The sequence below is a fragment of the Pundamilia nyererei genome, unplaced genomic scaffold (assembly GCF_000239375.1).
Source record: "Pundamilia nyererei isolate P.nyererei 1_Seehausen unplaced genomic scaffold, PunNye1.0 scaffold00041, whole genome shotgun sequence".
In the NCBI taxonomy this organism is placed as follows: domain Eukaryota; kingdom Metazoa; phylum Chordata; class Actinopteri; order Cichliformes; family Cichlidae; genus Pundamilia; species Pundamilia nyererei.
Window position 1 is genome coordinate 1516957 of NW_005187442.1, and position 17706 is coordinate 1534662.

The window sequence follows — 17706 nt, forward strand, 5'->3', positions numbered from 1 at the left end:
ACACTGTGAGATAAAACAGAGAAGTGTGAATGAGGCTTGAATTTCACTGATGATGTAACAACAACTTGTGACAGTTGCCGACATTCTTCAAAGGCTGTGGCGTTTGAAATTTTATTGATTGCCATTAATATTCCTCAAACAGCCTGGACTTTTGAGAAAGGACAGGGCAGATTTGTTTGTGGTCTTATGCTGTTGTAACTCATCAGCCTATGTGTTGGATATATTCTTCATTGTGCTTTTTGGCTAATTTCAGTTATGAGACTGGTGATCTTTAGTTACCATACCCATTTTCTTTAGCTCCAAATCAGGTTGGCTGTTCAGCTTTATCATCAACAATGTTTTTTTTGTTTTGTTTTGTGGTGAATATCTCAGAAGGTCCGTTTCAGAAATCCTGCCCTTACTGATGTGTCATAGTTCCTGGCCTCCATCTCCAGGATTTTATCTTACATACTGCCTTGCCCCATGCCCTATGCTGCTTTACAACTGCATCGTGCAGTAATCACATGATTAAGCATGTGTAGAGGTGTTCTTATTCATCTTCTTGAAGTGCCCAATGAGTTTGTCATGTGCAACCCTCATCTTTTTCATTTTCGTTGTAAAGTCATTACATTTGGCCTGGTTTTGTGGCAGGGTGGTGTTGAGAGGGCCATCAGTAATGAAAAATTATATAGTGCAAACTGCAAGTCAGCATTTTGATTTCTACACCTTCTGCAGTAGAGGCATTAGCAGGATTTTTTTTAAATGGGGTGGACCAGGAGTGGCAAGAACACAGCATGGGAACACAGTGAGGGGGGCTACAACACATGAATGAGACCAGAAATGTAAGGTTTATGTCACAGCTGCCTGAAATGTTTCTGTAATATTTAATCCACCGGTATGTGGAAGCGCTTTAGCTGGAATTATATTTATTGTTTTACAAAAAAGCAAAAGCATGATCTTAAAGCATTTGATTATTTTTCAATTAAGATGCCATATTACAGCTATTTACTTCCATTTCTGAACAGAGAAATTAGTTTTAGTGTTCTTTGTTTTTTTGTTTTGTTATTTTACAGAGAGAAGCTTTTAGTGGTTAAATATTTGATTAATTTCTGATTTCTCAGAGAAGTCTAATGTGATGGTTTAAATTCAGGTATAAAAAACATGAATTCAATTTGTTATTTACCTAATAACTAATGTTAAACTTGATTATCCAGCATACAGTGGAGTAAAAGGAAAAGGTAGTATAAGATGGAAACAGTAAAATAAAACACAAATACATTAAAGCTCAGCAAAGCATTAATTTGGGTTAGCCGCTATTAGCCTCAGCTAACAGATTAGCTTCGCTTAGCTGTTTTTAGCTTACATTAGTGAATCTTTCTTTAAATAGAACAACATTGTTGAACTTGGACACTTGCCGAATAAACTCTCTTATGATGTGAGCATGTAATCAAATGATCAAAATTAAATCAGAGGAAAACTGTGATTTTATTTTTTTTTTAGGACATTTTATATTAGGTATAATGTTAGCTTAAAACTAGCTCCTGTTATTATTTAGCTGGCTAGTTTTTATCTGACCAGACACACTACTCAATTTCTATTTATTCAATTCAATTCAATTCAATTTTTAAATTAAATTCAGTTTTATTTATATAGTTCCAAATCACATCAACAGTTAGTTGCATTAATTGTCTTTGTACTGTAATGTAAAGACCCATAGAAGGAAAACAGAAAAAACCCCAAAACCAAACAACAACAATCAGATAATCCCTATGAGCAAGCATTTTGGAGACAGTGGGAAAGAAAAAACTGCCTTTTAACAGGAAGAAACCTTTAGCAGAACCAGGCTCAGGGAGGGCTGCCGTCTGTTGTGACCAGGTGAGGGGAAGAAGACAGGACATAGTTATGAGTATATATTTTTCCCGTTAAAGAAACAAAAATAAATAAATAAAAAAGCTCTTCTCATTTAAAACTTCTAGAGCGTGCAAAAAAAATGTGTAAAACCAAGTGTTTCAGGCAGTCTGTAGCCTGAGCTTTTGGCATGTAAAGAAAATCATAGTAGGTCCACTTTAAATCAAAGGATCACATGAAACAAATGTGGATTTTTTTTTTTCCTTACACTCATCCAAAGTCAGATTATGTGTTTAAAGCAATGTCTGCTGCTAGATTTTTGCAGCAGGAGGAAAGTAAATGAAGGCCACTCAGTCACTGATGGGCTGGAGACAGAAACAGAGCCACTTTGTCTTCAATAATCTCAGCGCAATATGCCTCGCATCTCATCTCCCGAGAGCATCATTTCCCTTTATGGCTCACACTCCTAAATGGCTGAATTATGCCACCAAAGATCAATGCAAAATTTCACCACTCCCTAGCGTCTCAAGACAAGTTGGCTTTCCAGCCCTTAATCTTAAAATTATAGGCCTTTGGAGCCTGTCTGGCATATAAGACCTATGAGCACAGCATTAGAAGTAAATCTCTCTTTGCCCACTAGATGTATAAGGATGTTATGATTTAGGAATATAAAATGACATAAATCTTGACTTGGTCTACATAGAATTTCAGCCACGTTTATCTTAGGCCAATCAGACAACAGCAATATTTCCATTCACCTACAGGCAACCATGAAGGGAAATTCTCAGATCACACTGAACCTCTGCCGCCATCTGCTGGTTAAACAAAAAAACCCCATCCACTCCTCAGAAGAATATATTTCTTTAATACATTTCTCAATTCACCAGTCACATTACAGCCGACATGATTACTTTTTATATTATCAAAATCACTGAAAAAAAAAAAAAAAAAAAATGCAGTATCATAAATATATGACAGTCTCATATATATATTTTTTGTACATATTCATTTCAAAGGTCCCTTAGTTTAAAAATAAGTGTACAACCCACCTAAAAATCTGATAGAAATCTGCTAAATTCAGCGCTGTTTTTTTTCCTGTAAGAAGTATTTGAAACAAAAATGGCTTCGGTCTTTAAAGGGAAGCAACTATAAAGTAATGATTGCCTTGATCTCATTTTATTGCTAGAAAGATATCCTGATTCATCAAACAACCATTGAAGATCTTAACATATGTTCAATTAAATAAGATTTAAAAAGGCCCTATTAGCAAAAGCAGAAGCATAGCACACGGACATTTTACACACACACACACAAAAAAAAAAAAAACCAACAAAAAAAACAAACTGATTATTTCAAAGGTACAAATGTGAAAATGTGGAGTGTGGCTTACACGCTGACGGTGTGAATCTGAATTACAGTCAAAGACAAACAGTTCAGGTCAGGAAACAAGTGAAAAGATCAACAGGAAGACTTTAAAAGCATCTTGTGCTTATTCTGCTCCTCATAGGGGAGCACGTGTTTTTAAACACCTCCCTCCCTGATTTGTTCACCATCTCCCCTCTATTTACACGTCAATCCATCCCATTAATGTTCGTCTTTATATCGGTCTCACTGCCAGTCTTCATCGTCGTCATCCTCCCCCTCTGATGAGTCCTCTTGGCTGCTGGCCTCAGCCTGCTCTGACGCTCCATTCCCATTACCTCCCCGCTGGGTCTCTGCAGCAGACACAGCTGCCGCCGCCGCTGCTGCTGCCGCCGCCGCCGCCGCCTTCCTGGCTCGAGCTTGAGCTGCTGCCTGCTCCTCCTCCTCCTTCTGACGCAGCGCTGCAGCCTTCTTCTCCTGCTCGGCATGACTCTTCATGTGAGCGCTTCGACTCTTCACTTTATAAAACACTCTGTAAGGGAGGAAAAGGGTGCAGCGTTATGCTTGATAGCAACTGTTTGGATAAAAGCGGCGCTATTGAAAAAAAACAAAAAATAAATAAATAAATAAATATATCACGGAATTCACGGAAACTTCTAAACACACTGTGCCCCACAGAGATCAGCACACTGAGATGAACCAAAAATCACCAGCATTATTTGGACTCTTATAATGAATGAGCAAACATTCATAACACAATGCTAACAGGCCAGGAATTAACGCCAATCTCTGTGATGGCTTTTGTCGTACCTGTTGCATTTCTTGCAAGGAAAAATCTGCTCAGGTTCCTGCGAGGGCTTCAGTGGCACCCGGGGCTTCTTTGCAGCAGGCTCGGCCCGAGATCTGGGAAGTGCTGGAGACTGATGAGCCTCTTTATGAACAGTATCTGGCTCTTTGAGCACCAGCACTGTTCCTGCCTGAAGAGGCAGAAACAGAAGGTTGCGTTTTAGCACAGTTTAGACCAATGGTTCATAAAATTTAGATTTTTTCAAATAAATAAATATATTGTTTTTTCCTTATTTTAAATATATTAACTGATAAGGATGTGTATCAAAGAACTATGAAATGAAACTTACATAGTCATGAACCTGTAGTGACTGAGCGACCCTCGCCTGCTGTTTTCTCTCATTGATTTGCTCTAAAGACATATTCTTCTTGTCATCCTCATCCGCTTCACCTTGAGTCATCTTCGGCTGCTGTGAACTCTGTAAGGAATCCCACCAGGGAAATTAGGCAGACTATGACCCAGAATCTTAAACATTACTTCAAGACAATAAGATCCTTGTTTCTTCAATAAAGGGGACCCGTTATTTATTTTTTTACCCGAGTCTTTCTTCTTAATTGCCCCCCCCCAAAAAAAACCAAACAAACAAAAACAGAGGTTTTCCTTAATAAAGTCGCAGCTGTTGAGAGTTTTGCAGCCTCCACTCCCTGGTACACTTGACTCAGCTTTCTCAAGATTTCCTCAAAATCTTTTCTTAGTTGCCAGACCCCCCCCCCCCCCCCTTTTCAAAAAAAAAAAAGAAAGCACATTAACAGTGGATACACAAAATGTATTACTCTATTCAAGGAACCCAGATGAGGGGCAGCCAATCAGAAGTAAAGTGGGTATCTTGTTTCAAACTAACAGGCTCTATATACGGGGAAGGATAGGATTAGATTAAAAATTGGATCTAGACATCTTTATATAGAGTAATAATCATATATAAATATGATTATTACTCTACAGTTTTAGACCAGCTAATGTGCAACCCTTCTTTTCTCACAACCACCAACTCATCGTTCTTGATTCCAGTGGTCTTAACATTTTGCGTGGCCAGAGCACATCCTTATTTTGGTACTTTTGTAAATAACTGCTGTCAACCAGAGAATAGGTCCAGGGGTTGCTTTATTGAGGGTCACACAAATACATGTATCAGAAATGCTGAAGAAAGCCACTGGCTGAAGGGTGTCTGTTTCTTTTTGCTGCCGTGTATTTAAAATAACATAGCAGCAAAAAGACGTGGCACAAAGCATCTTTCTCCATGTGCAGACATCTGTACTCACACACAATGAAACCCCTTCTTAAAAACACTCAAGTTCCATTTGATTAGTTGAAAAATGTTGACGACTTTTAATTAATCCTAAAAATATTCAAACAGATAAATATAACATGGAAGACACATTCAACCATGCACACTGAAACGCACATGAGACATTGCAAATACTACATATACGGTCACGGTAAACAGTACACCAATCAATTCAAAGGTTTTATGTACAAGCACATAATCTAAAGCACACCTGGTGTACTTAATGCTAGGTAAATACCACCTCAGGTGAGCAACAATACAACATATTACAAAGTGTTATTATTTATTTAACAACAAATTTTGCCAAAAATTAAGAAGCAGTGTTTGAAAAGCTGAGTGCATCCCATAATTCAAGAGCTTATTTAACCACCTTTAGAAGCACTAATGTCAAGTAACTGTTTTCTGTGACTTAATCAGTCTCTCACATCATTGTGGAGGAATTTTGTCCCACCCTTCTTTACAGTGTTGCTTCAGTTCACTAAAGTTTGCAGGCATTTGTTTATGCACAGCTCTCCAAGCTCCTGCCAAAACATTTCAGTCAGGTTGACGTCGGGTTTTTAAATTGGACAATTATAACACCCAGAAATGATGTTGCAGATTTACTGCTGGGTTTGGGGTCGTTCTCCTGTTTTATAACTCTAAGCTTAAGCTGTTGGACAAATGGCCTCACATGGTTGACTTTGACTGCAAAACCAAGCCCAAATCCTCACTCCTCCACCAACGTGCCTGACAGTTGGTATCAGGCGCTTGTGCTCTAATGTGTGTTTGTATGAGAGGAGTTTCAGCAGATGTGGCGCTATTAATTATGGCCATGAGGCTGTTGAAGAGGCCTTGGTTTCAAGCCACACTGAAGTCATTTATTGCACGTCTTCCTCCTGCTCTCTTACCCAGCTTTCCCGATTCCTCTCCACTGCCCTATCTCAATAAAGGTTAACAAAATCAATCAAATGCATTTGATTAGCAGCACCTGGCTGCCACCTAGCCTCTTGAGGCTGTAATTTTTCACACAGTGCTTCTGAATTTTGGTTTAACTTTTGTTTGATAAACAACAAATTAAAGGACCAGATTACTTCACCTTAGAATTCAGGATGTGCTTTTTATTACCATGACTGCATATTGACTCTTTAAAATAAAGGTCAGATTTAACCGCGCTTACCTTGACGTCCACGACTGCCTCTGCGTGTTTTTCCGCAGGTGAATCAGGAGGGCCGAACATTAAAATCCCATTGCGACCAACTTTCACCTGCTTCTTGTATGTGTAGTAGAACTCCACACACTGAGCCACGGTCTTAGTCCGCACCTTTAAAACAGTCAGAGAAGCGTGCACATGTAAAGCTTTACTGAATAATAAGAATACGTAAGATAATCCTTGAGAAGTCACTCTGTCTCAGCTTATTTTACCGCTTTTTTTTTTTAAAAGCCCACATTTCCTATAAAAATAGTCATTTCCTGTCGCAAAGAGGATGTGAATTTTTCAGTCTGAATGACTTTTTGAACCTTTTTAAAGATGCAGCTCGTCTTTGTGTTGAGAGGTGAGCGTCCTCTTCCTGTTTACTCATTTTCCATTACATCTAAATCTGGCATCATGCAGCAAAGACCGAACGTCTTAACTATTATTGTCTTGTTTGATTAAAGCAATTACGTGAATGCCTCGAGGAGTGCACAAAGGATTTATTGACGCTACACAGAGTGCATTTAATCGTATGCAACTGTTTGTTTGGTTGCTTTCTTCCCCCCCACTGATTCACAGTTGTTCTTGCTGCAGGGTCAAATTAACGAGCATACCAGTTTCTGCACCAGAAAGAAGTCCTTCCTGTAGGCAGAGATCCCCTTATTGAAAAACCGCTTCTCCTCTGCTGTCCAGCTGTCAGAGCCTGAGGGGAAAACAAATGCAGTAAAAATAGGCGAGTGAGCAAGAGCATAAATTGCAGAGAAAGGCAAAGACAAAGCACGTGACAGCTGATTGAAGCAATTAGCATAAAAAGCTTCTTTTTGTTGTTGTTACCTGAATAGTGATAACCTATCAATTGATGGCCTTTGGGGAAAATTGGATCCTGATGCATCAAACGTCCCAGTGTTTCCTTAAAAGTTGGCATCACCGTGAGCAAAGGCATGTCCCTCATTTGAAAGCTATGAAACACTTACAAGTAGTAGTGTAAATAATGTAATATCTGTACGTCACTTTACTCACAAGGAAATCTCCTCCACATTCATGAAAACAGTGCAAAGCCAGCTCCTGATTGGTTCCTCCTCCTCTCAAAACGCTCGAACATGCCATGTTCATCAAATCCTCCACTACAAAGAGAACGTGAGGAGTGTCGATGGTGACAAAAAGCTCAAAGTATGAATAAAAAGCGAGGTCGGTAGGTCACATGTTATGATGGACACTTACTGGTCTCTTTGTCACCATGTTTGAAGGCGGCGTCATCAATAGGAACCCAAACCAAGTCCGCTTTGTGCTGGGCGGACTGGGAAGAAGCTTCATCTTGCAAATCAGGAATTTCTGCCTGGTACTTTTGCCCAATGTTGATCCGTCTGAATGCCAACACAGAGGGCTGAGTTATGAAGCCGTCAGTTAGAAACAATAGTAGGTTGTTTGGATGTTTAAGTGCTACTCACGGTTCGAGGCTCACAGGTGTAGCCTCGGCGTTCAAGGTGAAGCTAGGCGGCGTAACGTCTGAACTCGCTGGAAGAGGCGAATGAAAAAGCTCTTGCTTGTTAAGGAATTTATTCAAATAAGTAACTCACATATATCACTGCAAAAGAACTGAAGCAAACGAGACTCACTGGAACGCAGAAGGCTCCGAGCTGCAGACTTGGGCGTAGGCGGGGGCGGCAGGATTTGGTTGGTTACAGCTATGTTAGTGAGGAAGGTGGAGAAGTAGAGTCCGGAGCCCTCCCGCACAGGAGACAGGATGGGTGGTGGCGTGTATGGGGGAAAGCTAAGAGGGTTGTCCATCAGGCGCACCGGAGAACGGAGGTTGCTCTGAAAGGAAGTGATGCTGGAGTAGACGGATGGTGCGATGAAGGTGGATGGTTTGGGGGGAGGGATGATGAGAGGTTCGGGACGTGGCCTGCGCTTCAGTTTAGCTTTTCCGTCCTCATCAAGTCCTGTATCGCTTTCCTCATCCTGGATGGAAGAAGCAGAGTTAACACAAACCTATATTTTTTATAACAATCATAAGCAGGTTTCACGCCTGACTGATCAAATTCAAGGAATCAAGGAATAAATTCTCCCTGCTATCCTCCACCTTCCTCCTGTATTAACCTTTATTGCTCCTGGATCAGACACAACCGGCCATAAAGCTGACTGAACGTTCTCACGTGGTTTATCGTGACGCAATCTAAGTTTCTCTGTGAGAAGGGAAAAGCCACACACAGACGACAACGCCTCATCAGCTGGGGTGTAAATGGGTTTTACACAACAAGTCAGGTTAGAAAGGCGTTTTCAAAGTTCACCGATTTATTATTAAATCTCAGGTCCAGATCGTTAACTGTATTAAAACATCCTTTTGGACTAAACCGTTTCTGATATTCAAATTATGCTAGTGTTTTGAGACTTATGTGATAAAGTTTTGTACCTCTATGTCCAACATTTGAGGACCTTGTTGGAAATTAAAGGAACAGTCCCACACAGAACAACTGAACATTTTCTCAGGCCTGTAGTGCCATTTCTCTGTTGGTGTCAAACGCCCAGCTTTGGAGGCATCGCCTGTGCATTCAGCTGGGACTTGCCTTAATTTTATGACTTTGCAAAAAATAAATAAAACTCAGCTGCAACTCCAGAAATCCCAGCGCCCAGTTTCTCCAGTAAACGGAGAAACAGAATCAGAGCTGGCACAAGCTAAAATCCCCTCTGAAGAAGTACTAGGACCACATTAAGGAAAAGTATATTGTTGTTCATTTCATTTTAAATTTGGAGATTAAAGTTGTAGTTTGAAGTCAAACAACTCCCACGGCTGCTATACTCTCTACAAAATGCCGGGTATAGATGAGTAATTGAAACGCCAACTTTAATCTCCGTATTTTGACTGTTTTCTCAAAATGAACAATGACATTTATGTTGTTGCACTAATACTCCTACCTAATACTATCATTAATGTTTACTTCTCACCCCACTGTCACAACCACATGCAACGACATGCATGCTAGCTTAATTTGCGATTCTAAACTGAATGTGTGAATGATCACCCATTTTTTTTGTACAAGCCCTGTGACAGATTCATGACCTGTCTGGGTTATGTGGTTATGAAAATGTATGAATAAAGTCATTCTGAAAAAGACACTGAAGCTGAATTTTGCAAATGTATTTTTGGCACGTTTAGCCCTAAACGGGTCATGGTGTCGCTTTACAGTAAGAATAAGCAGACCTCTCTACACCAAACCTACTCGACCAGATAAAAATATCTAAGCTCAATTAGGAGTTTGTCTTCTCCCTACATTGAGTTTTTTGCATTACACACATAAAATAGATTTAATCATCTGGCCCAGTGATGAGTGCACTTCCTGAATCTGACTTCACTGTGAACCTACAGTCTGTAATGATGTTCATGTGGTTCAGGATTTTGGAATTAATGAGTCACATCATCTAATTCAGTCCATAAATTGTGGGCTGGTCCAAGTTTCAGTTGCACATCTCTGTTACTCCTCAGCAGATGTCTGAAAGACTCAAAGTCTCAATGTTTAACCACTGCAAGGTCTGAGCCGACCCATGAGAAGTTGAACTTTGAGGTTGTTTGTGTAACTGGGTGGGATGACATTGTCTTTGCTAACAATACTGCTCAAACTTGCATTTTAAAGGGGGGTATCAAGGTAGTTATGCAATGTGGTCTAAGCCTGAATAAACATCTACAAACACGACGGCTGTAAATGTTTCATCGTGGTATGCAAAAAAAGAAAAAAGTCCCTTTAAAGTGACTGAAAGGAAAACAATTCAAATCTCTCGTCCTCAGGGAACTAACCTGAGCAAAACTCTCAGTCATGGTGCTTCTCAGCGATCGCCGGCGAGCCACAATAACAGAAGGTTTGCGATCGGATGGTGCAGCAGGCCGCTCGCCCTGACCGGGCCGCCCCTGAGCCCAGCCACCCTGAGGATCTGTTTGACCTCTGTGGACTGGCACAGATACTGGGATGACCAGGGGCACCATTGTGGCTTGCCTGCTTGAAGCACCGTCTTCCTGTTGAGGCACAATAAGGAAAGAGGCAAGAAGATTAGAAAAGGCAGAAGAGAGTTGAGGAAGTAGCAGGAAAATAAAGGAAAAGGGATTGAGATATAAAAAGAGGAAGAAGTCCATGTGGTCACATGAGCTTTTTTTGCATTCGGCTCCAATTTAAAAAAAAGAGAATCAGAATTACTGTTTCTGAACAGAAATATCTATTCTTTCGTTGTTTTTTGTAACATTTGAATCACTAAAAAGTCCCCAAGATACAACAGACATACATTTCTTACATTCACCAGCCACTTTATTAGGTACAGCTGCTTTAACTGCTCATCAGTACAAATATCCAATCAGTTAATCACATGGCAGCAACCCGGTGCATTTAGGCAAATAGACACGGTTAAGATGATCCGCTGAAGTGCAAATCAACCACTTGGAAGAAATGCGATTTAAGTGACTTTAAATGTGGCATTGTTGGTGCCAGATGAGCTTGTCTGAGTATTTCAGAAACTGCTGATCTACTGGGATTTTCCCACACAAGCATCTCTAGGGTTTACAGAGAATGATCAGAAAAAGAGAAAATATCCTGCGAGCAGCAGTTCTCTGGGAAAATTGCCTCGTTGATGCCAAAGATCAGAGGAGAATGCCCAGACTACTTTGAGCTGTTAAATAGGCAACAGTATCTTCAATAATAACAATCAAGGTACGCAGAAGAGCATCTCTTAACTCACAACATCAGCTACAGCAGCAGAAGACCACACTGGGTGCCACTCCTGGCAGCTAAGACAGGAAACGGAGGCAACAACTCAAACAGGCTCAACAGTTGCACAACAGATGAAAAATGTTACCCGGTCTGTTGAGTCTCAGTTTCTGCACCGACATCCAGGTGGTAGGTCAGAATTTAGTGTAAACAACAGGATAGCGCACCATCCTCTCAAACTGTTCTTGAACATCCCAGTGAGCTCAGTGGCCTTCGCAGCCACCAGATCTCAATCTGGCTGAGCACTTTTGGGATGTGGCAGAACTGGAGATTCATGCAATGGACGTGCAGCTGATAAATCTGCAGTGTTATGTCATGACATCAATATGCATCAAAATCTCTGAGGAATGTTTCCAGCACCTTGCTTTAGTTATGCATACACTAGCAGATCTAGTTGTACCTAATAAAGTGTCCAGTGAACATAGAAAGCACAAAAAAAATGCAAATAAAGTTCAAAAATATATTATTCGAATAAAAAGTAGCAATGACAACAAAAACATGATACTATCACGTCAATCTGGACAAATTTCTCTGAGACAACTCATTTAATCAATGCCACAGAGGATTAAAGAATAGAGGGGAACATGTACCCAATAAAGTGGCAGATGAGTTTACTTTTAAGATTTAAAAGCACCTAAATGATAAAGTAGCAACTTATTATTTTCCTCAAAATTAATTCCTCAACCAATAAACCACATATCAGCTTGAAACGCCATAATTAAGAGATCAATTAAAAATGAAAATTTAAAATAAACACCACAGAGCAGAAAAATTAAAGTCTCTTTCAAAACATGTGCATTCCACCTGTAAAATAAAAATAGAAATATATAAAATTTCATCATAGGGCTTTACAAGCACATACTTTGGCAGGCTTTCGGAGACGTCCACATGCCTGCCTGGTATTTCTGCTCATTCTAACTCAAAGAAAAACTAGCAAAATGAGTAATCCTGGCTTCTAGTGGTGGGGGTTAAAGCATGAATCAGTTTTGTGATTTAGAATTAGTAAAAGTTAAGAACAAAAGTAAAGACACTCGTCTCGTCTCCTGACCTAGAAAACAAAGTGCAGTTTAACTAACCACAACGAAACAGCTCTGGGTTGTGAATCGCCACCTTAAACCTGTTTGGCGTGTAGTGGGGAGAAAAGGAGTGTAGCTATACAGGTTGACAGTGCTGCCCCTCCCTAGCTCTGCTGAATGACTGGGAAAAGGCCTGAGGAATGTGGAGGTGTGCAGACATGCAGCTGCTCCAACGTGCGCGCGGTGCAAGAAAGCCTTCGATAAGCTTCGTAACCCCCTGAGGGAAGAGGACTACCTGTCCGTTTGCTTGCGTTAAAATGGACTCAGACTGAGTTTTACTCATTTCTGCGACTTGTGTTTATGTAAAAAAAACAACAACAAAATAAAAACTGCTAAAGAAACCTTAAAGAAGCAGGCCCCAGTGGGTGTGCCACGATTAAAGTAAATATTATATATCCTGAATAAAACGACAGAGCGTATCATCTTTCATACAGCAGTAAAATGAGGAGAGCAGATCAAAAAGGCGAATCTTCAGTGAACGGCAGACATTCAGGTTTCACCAGATACGTTGTCTGCAGTATCGATGTGCAACTTGTTAAAACAGCCCGCAATGGCTGAGGCTCAACAGCTGCACGAGTCGAGTAAACAAGCCCAAGAAAAGGATTTTGTAAACCATAGGGAAGTTCTGCATAGAAACAGAGTCCTTCCTCTTTGTACAGCTGCTTGCCAACTTTGCCAGATGAGAAAATCTGCTCTCACTTGCACAAATGAGCTGCCTGCCCCGTTCCCTCTCAAGCAACCTGAGCCTAAGAGTATTTTATTTCTTTTTTTTTAAAATCATATTACTCTCATAAATGATTGATATATTCCCTACAGCAGCAGTGTAATGAGCCATTTCTCTTTTACCTTTACAATTTTTGCAGGCAGGGACTCCATCTCTGACGCCTTCTGTGCCAGGGTTTCCAAGTTGATCTCCTTGGATGCTCTCCTTCTCCTACGGATGACCCCTCCTGTTGTCACTTGGCTTTCCCCTGCTTTCGCAACCTGCGCACCCGCTACTCCGTTTTGGGGCGGTGGAGGCTCTTTGGCTTGAGACCAGATGTTTGTGGAAGGGGGATCCAGTGGCGACTGCCCCTCCCTGGAAAGGCGACGCGAGCGCCGAGGAGCAGCCGCGTTTGCGGGCTCTGTGGGATTTGCGCCGGCCTTTTCGGGGCATTGATCAGGAACGGCTGACGCGTCACAGCTTTGAGCCTCTGCTTCCTCCTCCGTCGACTGAACATCTTCTTTGGACCCAGTTTCAGATGGAGGCGGCTCGGCAGGCTGATAAGCGACGAAGTTTTGGGTCTGCTGCTGTTTTGGTTGCACCTGTGGCTGTGTCGTGTCTTGCTGTGACACATTTTGCTGCTGTAGCTGCTGCTGTTGTTGCATTTGCTGGATTTGTTGCTGTCTCTCCTGGAGCTGCTGCTGCTGCTGCTGCTGCTGCTGATACTGTTGCTGCATTTGTTGCTGCAGCTGTTGGATTTGATGTTGCTGGATTTGGTGCTGCTGTTGCTGCAAATGTTGCTGTTGTTGCTGCTGCTGCTGCAGCTGAATCTGATGCTGTTGATGCAACTGTTGTTGCTGCTGCTGCTGTTGTTGTTGGTGATGATGGTGATGATGAATTTGTTGCTGCTGCTGTTGTTGTTGTTGCTGCTGCTGCTGCATCTGGTGTAGAAGCTGCTGCTGAGTTTTGGGCTGCTCACTGTAGGGCAGGTTCGGAATTGCCTTGTTTGCCGGAAAAACCGAGTAATAGCCAGATGAGAACTGTTGCTTGCTGGGTCTAAATGTTGCCTGGAAGGGCTGCAGCATGGACCCCTGCAAACCATGAGGTGGCACATGTGACTGGCCTTGGAGCTCCACGCCTTTGTGGCCATGTTGATAGGCTTGCAGCTGAGCCTGGTGCATCGCCGCCGCTGCAGCATGCTGTTCCCACTCGATCCCCCTGCCTTGAGCCGGAGCCTGTGTGGCATCTCTATAAACCTCCACAGGTCCGGACAGCTGATTTTCCCCTCCCATCGGCAGAGCTACACCTTCGTGGACTCCCTTGTGGAACGTCATCGGATTCCTGACATTCACTCCGCTCATGTAGGGGCCAAAATTCTGTCCCCAGGTCGACACAGGAACTTCCTGGGACCAGCCAGGGGCCTGTAAGGAGTCCTGGTGCATCCATTTTACTGGAGCACCCTGTTGATAGTGCGGTAAACTCTGGGGCCCTTTCTCTTGATTATAAACACCAGAGCTGCTGGCAGAGTCACTGTGGCTTGACTCTAAAGCTGGCGGTCCCATACCATAATAAACCTCCCCTGGGTGCTGCACAGCCTCTTTCATGGCTGCAGCACGGTGCTTACCACTCTTGTCAGTATTTACTTGAGCAGGAAGACTCATAGTAATAGAGCTTTCAGTCCCGATCTGTGAGCGTGCAAAAGCAAGTTGGTGCCTCTGTAGTGCGCTTTCACTGCTTGTGGTGAAGAAATTCTTTAACTGTGTATACAGAGGTATCTGGGAGGAAATATAAATCCCAAAGGAAAGCACAGGGTGGAGAACACGCAGTCCTCCTTCAAGAATCAAATCTGAGGCTCGCTGTCCATCCTCTTTAGGGGGTGCAAGACCTTACGATAGAAAGAAGAAGTCAGACACTTTTGTTTTCTTAGAAGACACAGAGTTTTCACTCGACTCTCAGTCGTCTTTGGCAATGAGGAAATTGAGGCCTACACCAGCAGATAGCCCCGTTAGAGTAAAGTGAAAATATACAGGATTGCACGCAGATTGAGCAGAGAGAAAGAGTGCGCGCAGATAGGGCATTGCAAGTTTCGAAGGGACAGACAGACCGCAACACGGCGGCGCTTACAGTGTAGCTGCCATTTGGCACAACAAGAAATACAGGAAACGAAGGGGCTCGTGCAATCACCCGAGCGATAGCCAGTGATGTTTGTGTGAGAGGAGAAAAAAAGAGCAATAAGGAAGCGTCTGAGGAGCGAAGAGCTCTTAGGCAATCCAGCAGATTAAAAAGCATTACTTACACACCGTGTGATCACCTTATCAATGGTGCAAAGAGTCGCCCGTGTCCAACTCCACGGAGTCACTTTGGTTTCGATCAACTGCGCGCAGCTCCATGAAGGGATCGTGCGCAGCAAATGTCATAACTCTTGACAACTTTCCCTCGAGTTTCACAGCGCGCAATATGGCGAGCAGGCGGGCGAGCGAGCAGCCCCGCGGAAATACGCTCCAAAGTCCGGCCAGGGCCCGGGGCAGGCTCAGTAACGCCGTAGTTACAATGTTGCACACTGTATCCGCAAAACCGTGCACTTCCAGGAAAACATGTCCACAACTTTCCCCCCCTCCACCTCCTCCCCTCCTCCTCTCCTGCACGCAACGTAAGTAAACCCACACGCGAGACGCTGAACGTGCAGCGGCCCGCTCGGGCACTTCCTCAGATCAGTGCGCTTTCGCTGAGAGGAAAGCTCCGAGTGTTTAAAGCCGCCGTTTCGGTTTGTCCGAGGTGCGCGGAAAAAGAAAAAAAGGCTGCGAAACTGCGCAAAACACGCAGAAAGTTGTGCACCTCCAAACGCACCGCCTCACCCCAAAACAGCTCAAGTCACATCCTGTTATCCAATCCGATTGTTTGGCCACTCCCATCGCCGTATCCGTGTGCGTTTGTTTCTCAGTGGCGGCTTCCCCGGAAATCGGAGGCTCGTCACACGGACGCAGTTTGTTGTTGGTTAAAATCAGGCCTCCAACCGGGTTTACGTTTGGATAATTCATCTGGTTCAACAAACCCCAGCTCTTCTATTAGAATTTATTCATCGTTTTATTCATTAAAGCGGGCTTATTACGCGTTATTTAAAGCCCAGCTACTCACTTTTATCATTTCATCCATGTTTATGTTTTTAACAAGAAACCTATTTTAAGCAGCTTCTCTGTTTCCTGCCAGAGACGAATACATTTCCCGTCATCTGCATCTGTCCACAGTGTTATTTACGAGCAGGCACCACACTGATTATCTGGGGTGCATGCACAAACCATTTTGTGCCTCATTTTTCACATGCAGAAGACCCACCTACACCCACCAGCCACTTTGGTGGTACACCTGCTCAGCTACATTTTGGCATGCAAACATTGTCAACATGACCTACTGAATAAACAGCGCATCAGAATGGTGGAAGAAAAGTCAATGACAGATAGTTTTCATCTTCTCTATTTAAATGGGTTGTTTAATGGACTGTACTTAATATTATTGTTCACCCAGTCGCGTGCACATTTATGCAGGGTATTTTTTTTCCCTTTAAGCCTTAAGTTCTTCCTCACATTCCCACAGACTCACTCATATTACAAGGGATGCATCGGGAGAGTTCAGTCTCTTGCCCAAGGATACTTAGACATACAGACTGGGTAAGCCAGGAACTGAACTGAGAGTGTGTCTCTGTTGGTTAAATAAAATAAATTAAATATAAATACAGAGCCCCAAACCTCCTCTGGCAATAGCATCAAGACAAAAGCTGTGCACTAGGAGCTTTGTGGCAGGGGTTTCCACAACTGAGCAGCTTCTGGAGGTGCAATGTGTAAGCGGCCCAGTGCTTTTGCCCATATAGTTTATGTGGAACGGGGCTCTGGGGCTTTGACTCAAACATTTTGTTCTTCACCTGCTTGTTTTTGTTAAAACAAACTTGAGGAGCGACAGGTGACTCTGACTGAAAATCTAAAGCCACTGCATGCTCATATAGTAGCCGACTTGCAGTAAATGTTTTCTTGCTTCTCTATATTTAATAGCAACATTATTCTAAATATTGACACCATCGTGACTTTAGACTCACAAGTAAAACAGAACTCATCAATAAAATGTTTGCTAAGGTCAGAAATCCGAGAAGTCAAGTATACTTAGAGTTCTTTTTTTATTTTTAGAGGGGCTGCCACTGCTAGAAATTCCAAATAATGATGACAACTTTTATAATCAGTTGTTGACCTCATGCAACACACTTTATTTATCTTAGTTTTTGATACTCATTGCATTTAAACACATAAATGAGAACACATCATGATTTCATGAAACAGATTTGTGTTTATTTTGCATGTGTTTCAAACACACATGCCTCTGTTTGTAGCACACATGTATAGTCAACTTTTGCATGTTCAGCTCTTTATCTTTGTTTTTGTATCCCCATTGTTAGTGGGGCCCTGTATTATCGCATGCACATACAGTCAGCAATCACAAAGACGTAAACATAATACAAATATCAACTAAATTCATAGAAGAGAACACAAAAATAAAATAATAGTCAAGCTTAATATTAGACACACAAATGTGGTCACTTGGCTGCTGAGATCTACCCAAATGAGGAAAAGATGGGCCTTCAAAATGCACCTCTTTCAAATGCAGGAACTGGAATGTACCAAGTGTCACGTCATCGCAGGGG

At 42.3% G+C, this 17706-nt stretch overlaps 1 protein-coding gene across 1 annotated transcript; it reads right to left on the minus strand.

The window, feature by feature from the left end:
- Positions 1 to 2828: 2828 nt before the first annotated feature.
- Positions 2829 to 13822, minus strand: mideasa (mitotic deacetylase associated SANT domain protein a). Its single transcript, XM_013910341.1, has 12 exons — positions 13163 to 13822; positions 10283 to 10498; positions 8109 to 8451; positions 7941 to 8007; positions 7714 to 7856; positions 7513 to 7616; positions 7327 to 7402; positions 7107 to 7195; positions 6478 to 6621; positions 4326 to 4454; positions 4000 to 4166; positions 2829 to 3721 (listed from the first exon to the last, which is right to left on the minus strand). The coding sequence occupies exons 1-12, from the start codon at positions 13754 to 13756 to the stop codon at positions 3436 to 3438; spliced, it is 2358 nt and encodes a 785-aa protein (XP_013765795.1). The 5' UTR covers positions 13757 to 13822; the 3' UTR covers positions 2829 to 3435.
- Between the last annotated feature and the right edge of the window lie 3884 nt (positions 13823 to 17706).

Excerpts from the sequence above, each read along its gene's own strand:
- mideasa (XM_013910341.1), bottom strand. The coding sequence starts at position 13,756 with ATGCAGCAACAGTATCAGCAGCAGCAGCAGCAGCAGCAGCAGCTCCAG. Across the intron at positions 7,403-7,512 it reads AATGTGGAGGAGATTTCCTT|GAAACACTGGGACGTTTGAT; the intron begins GTGAGTAAAGTG and ends CCAACTTTTAAG. Across the intron at positions 3,722-3,999 it reads CCTTGCAAGAAATGCAACAG|AGTGTTTTATAAAGTGAAGA; the intron begins GTACGACAAAAG and ends CCTCCCTTACAG.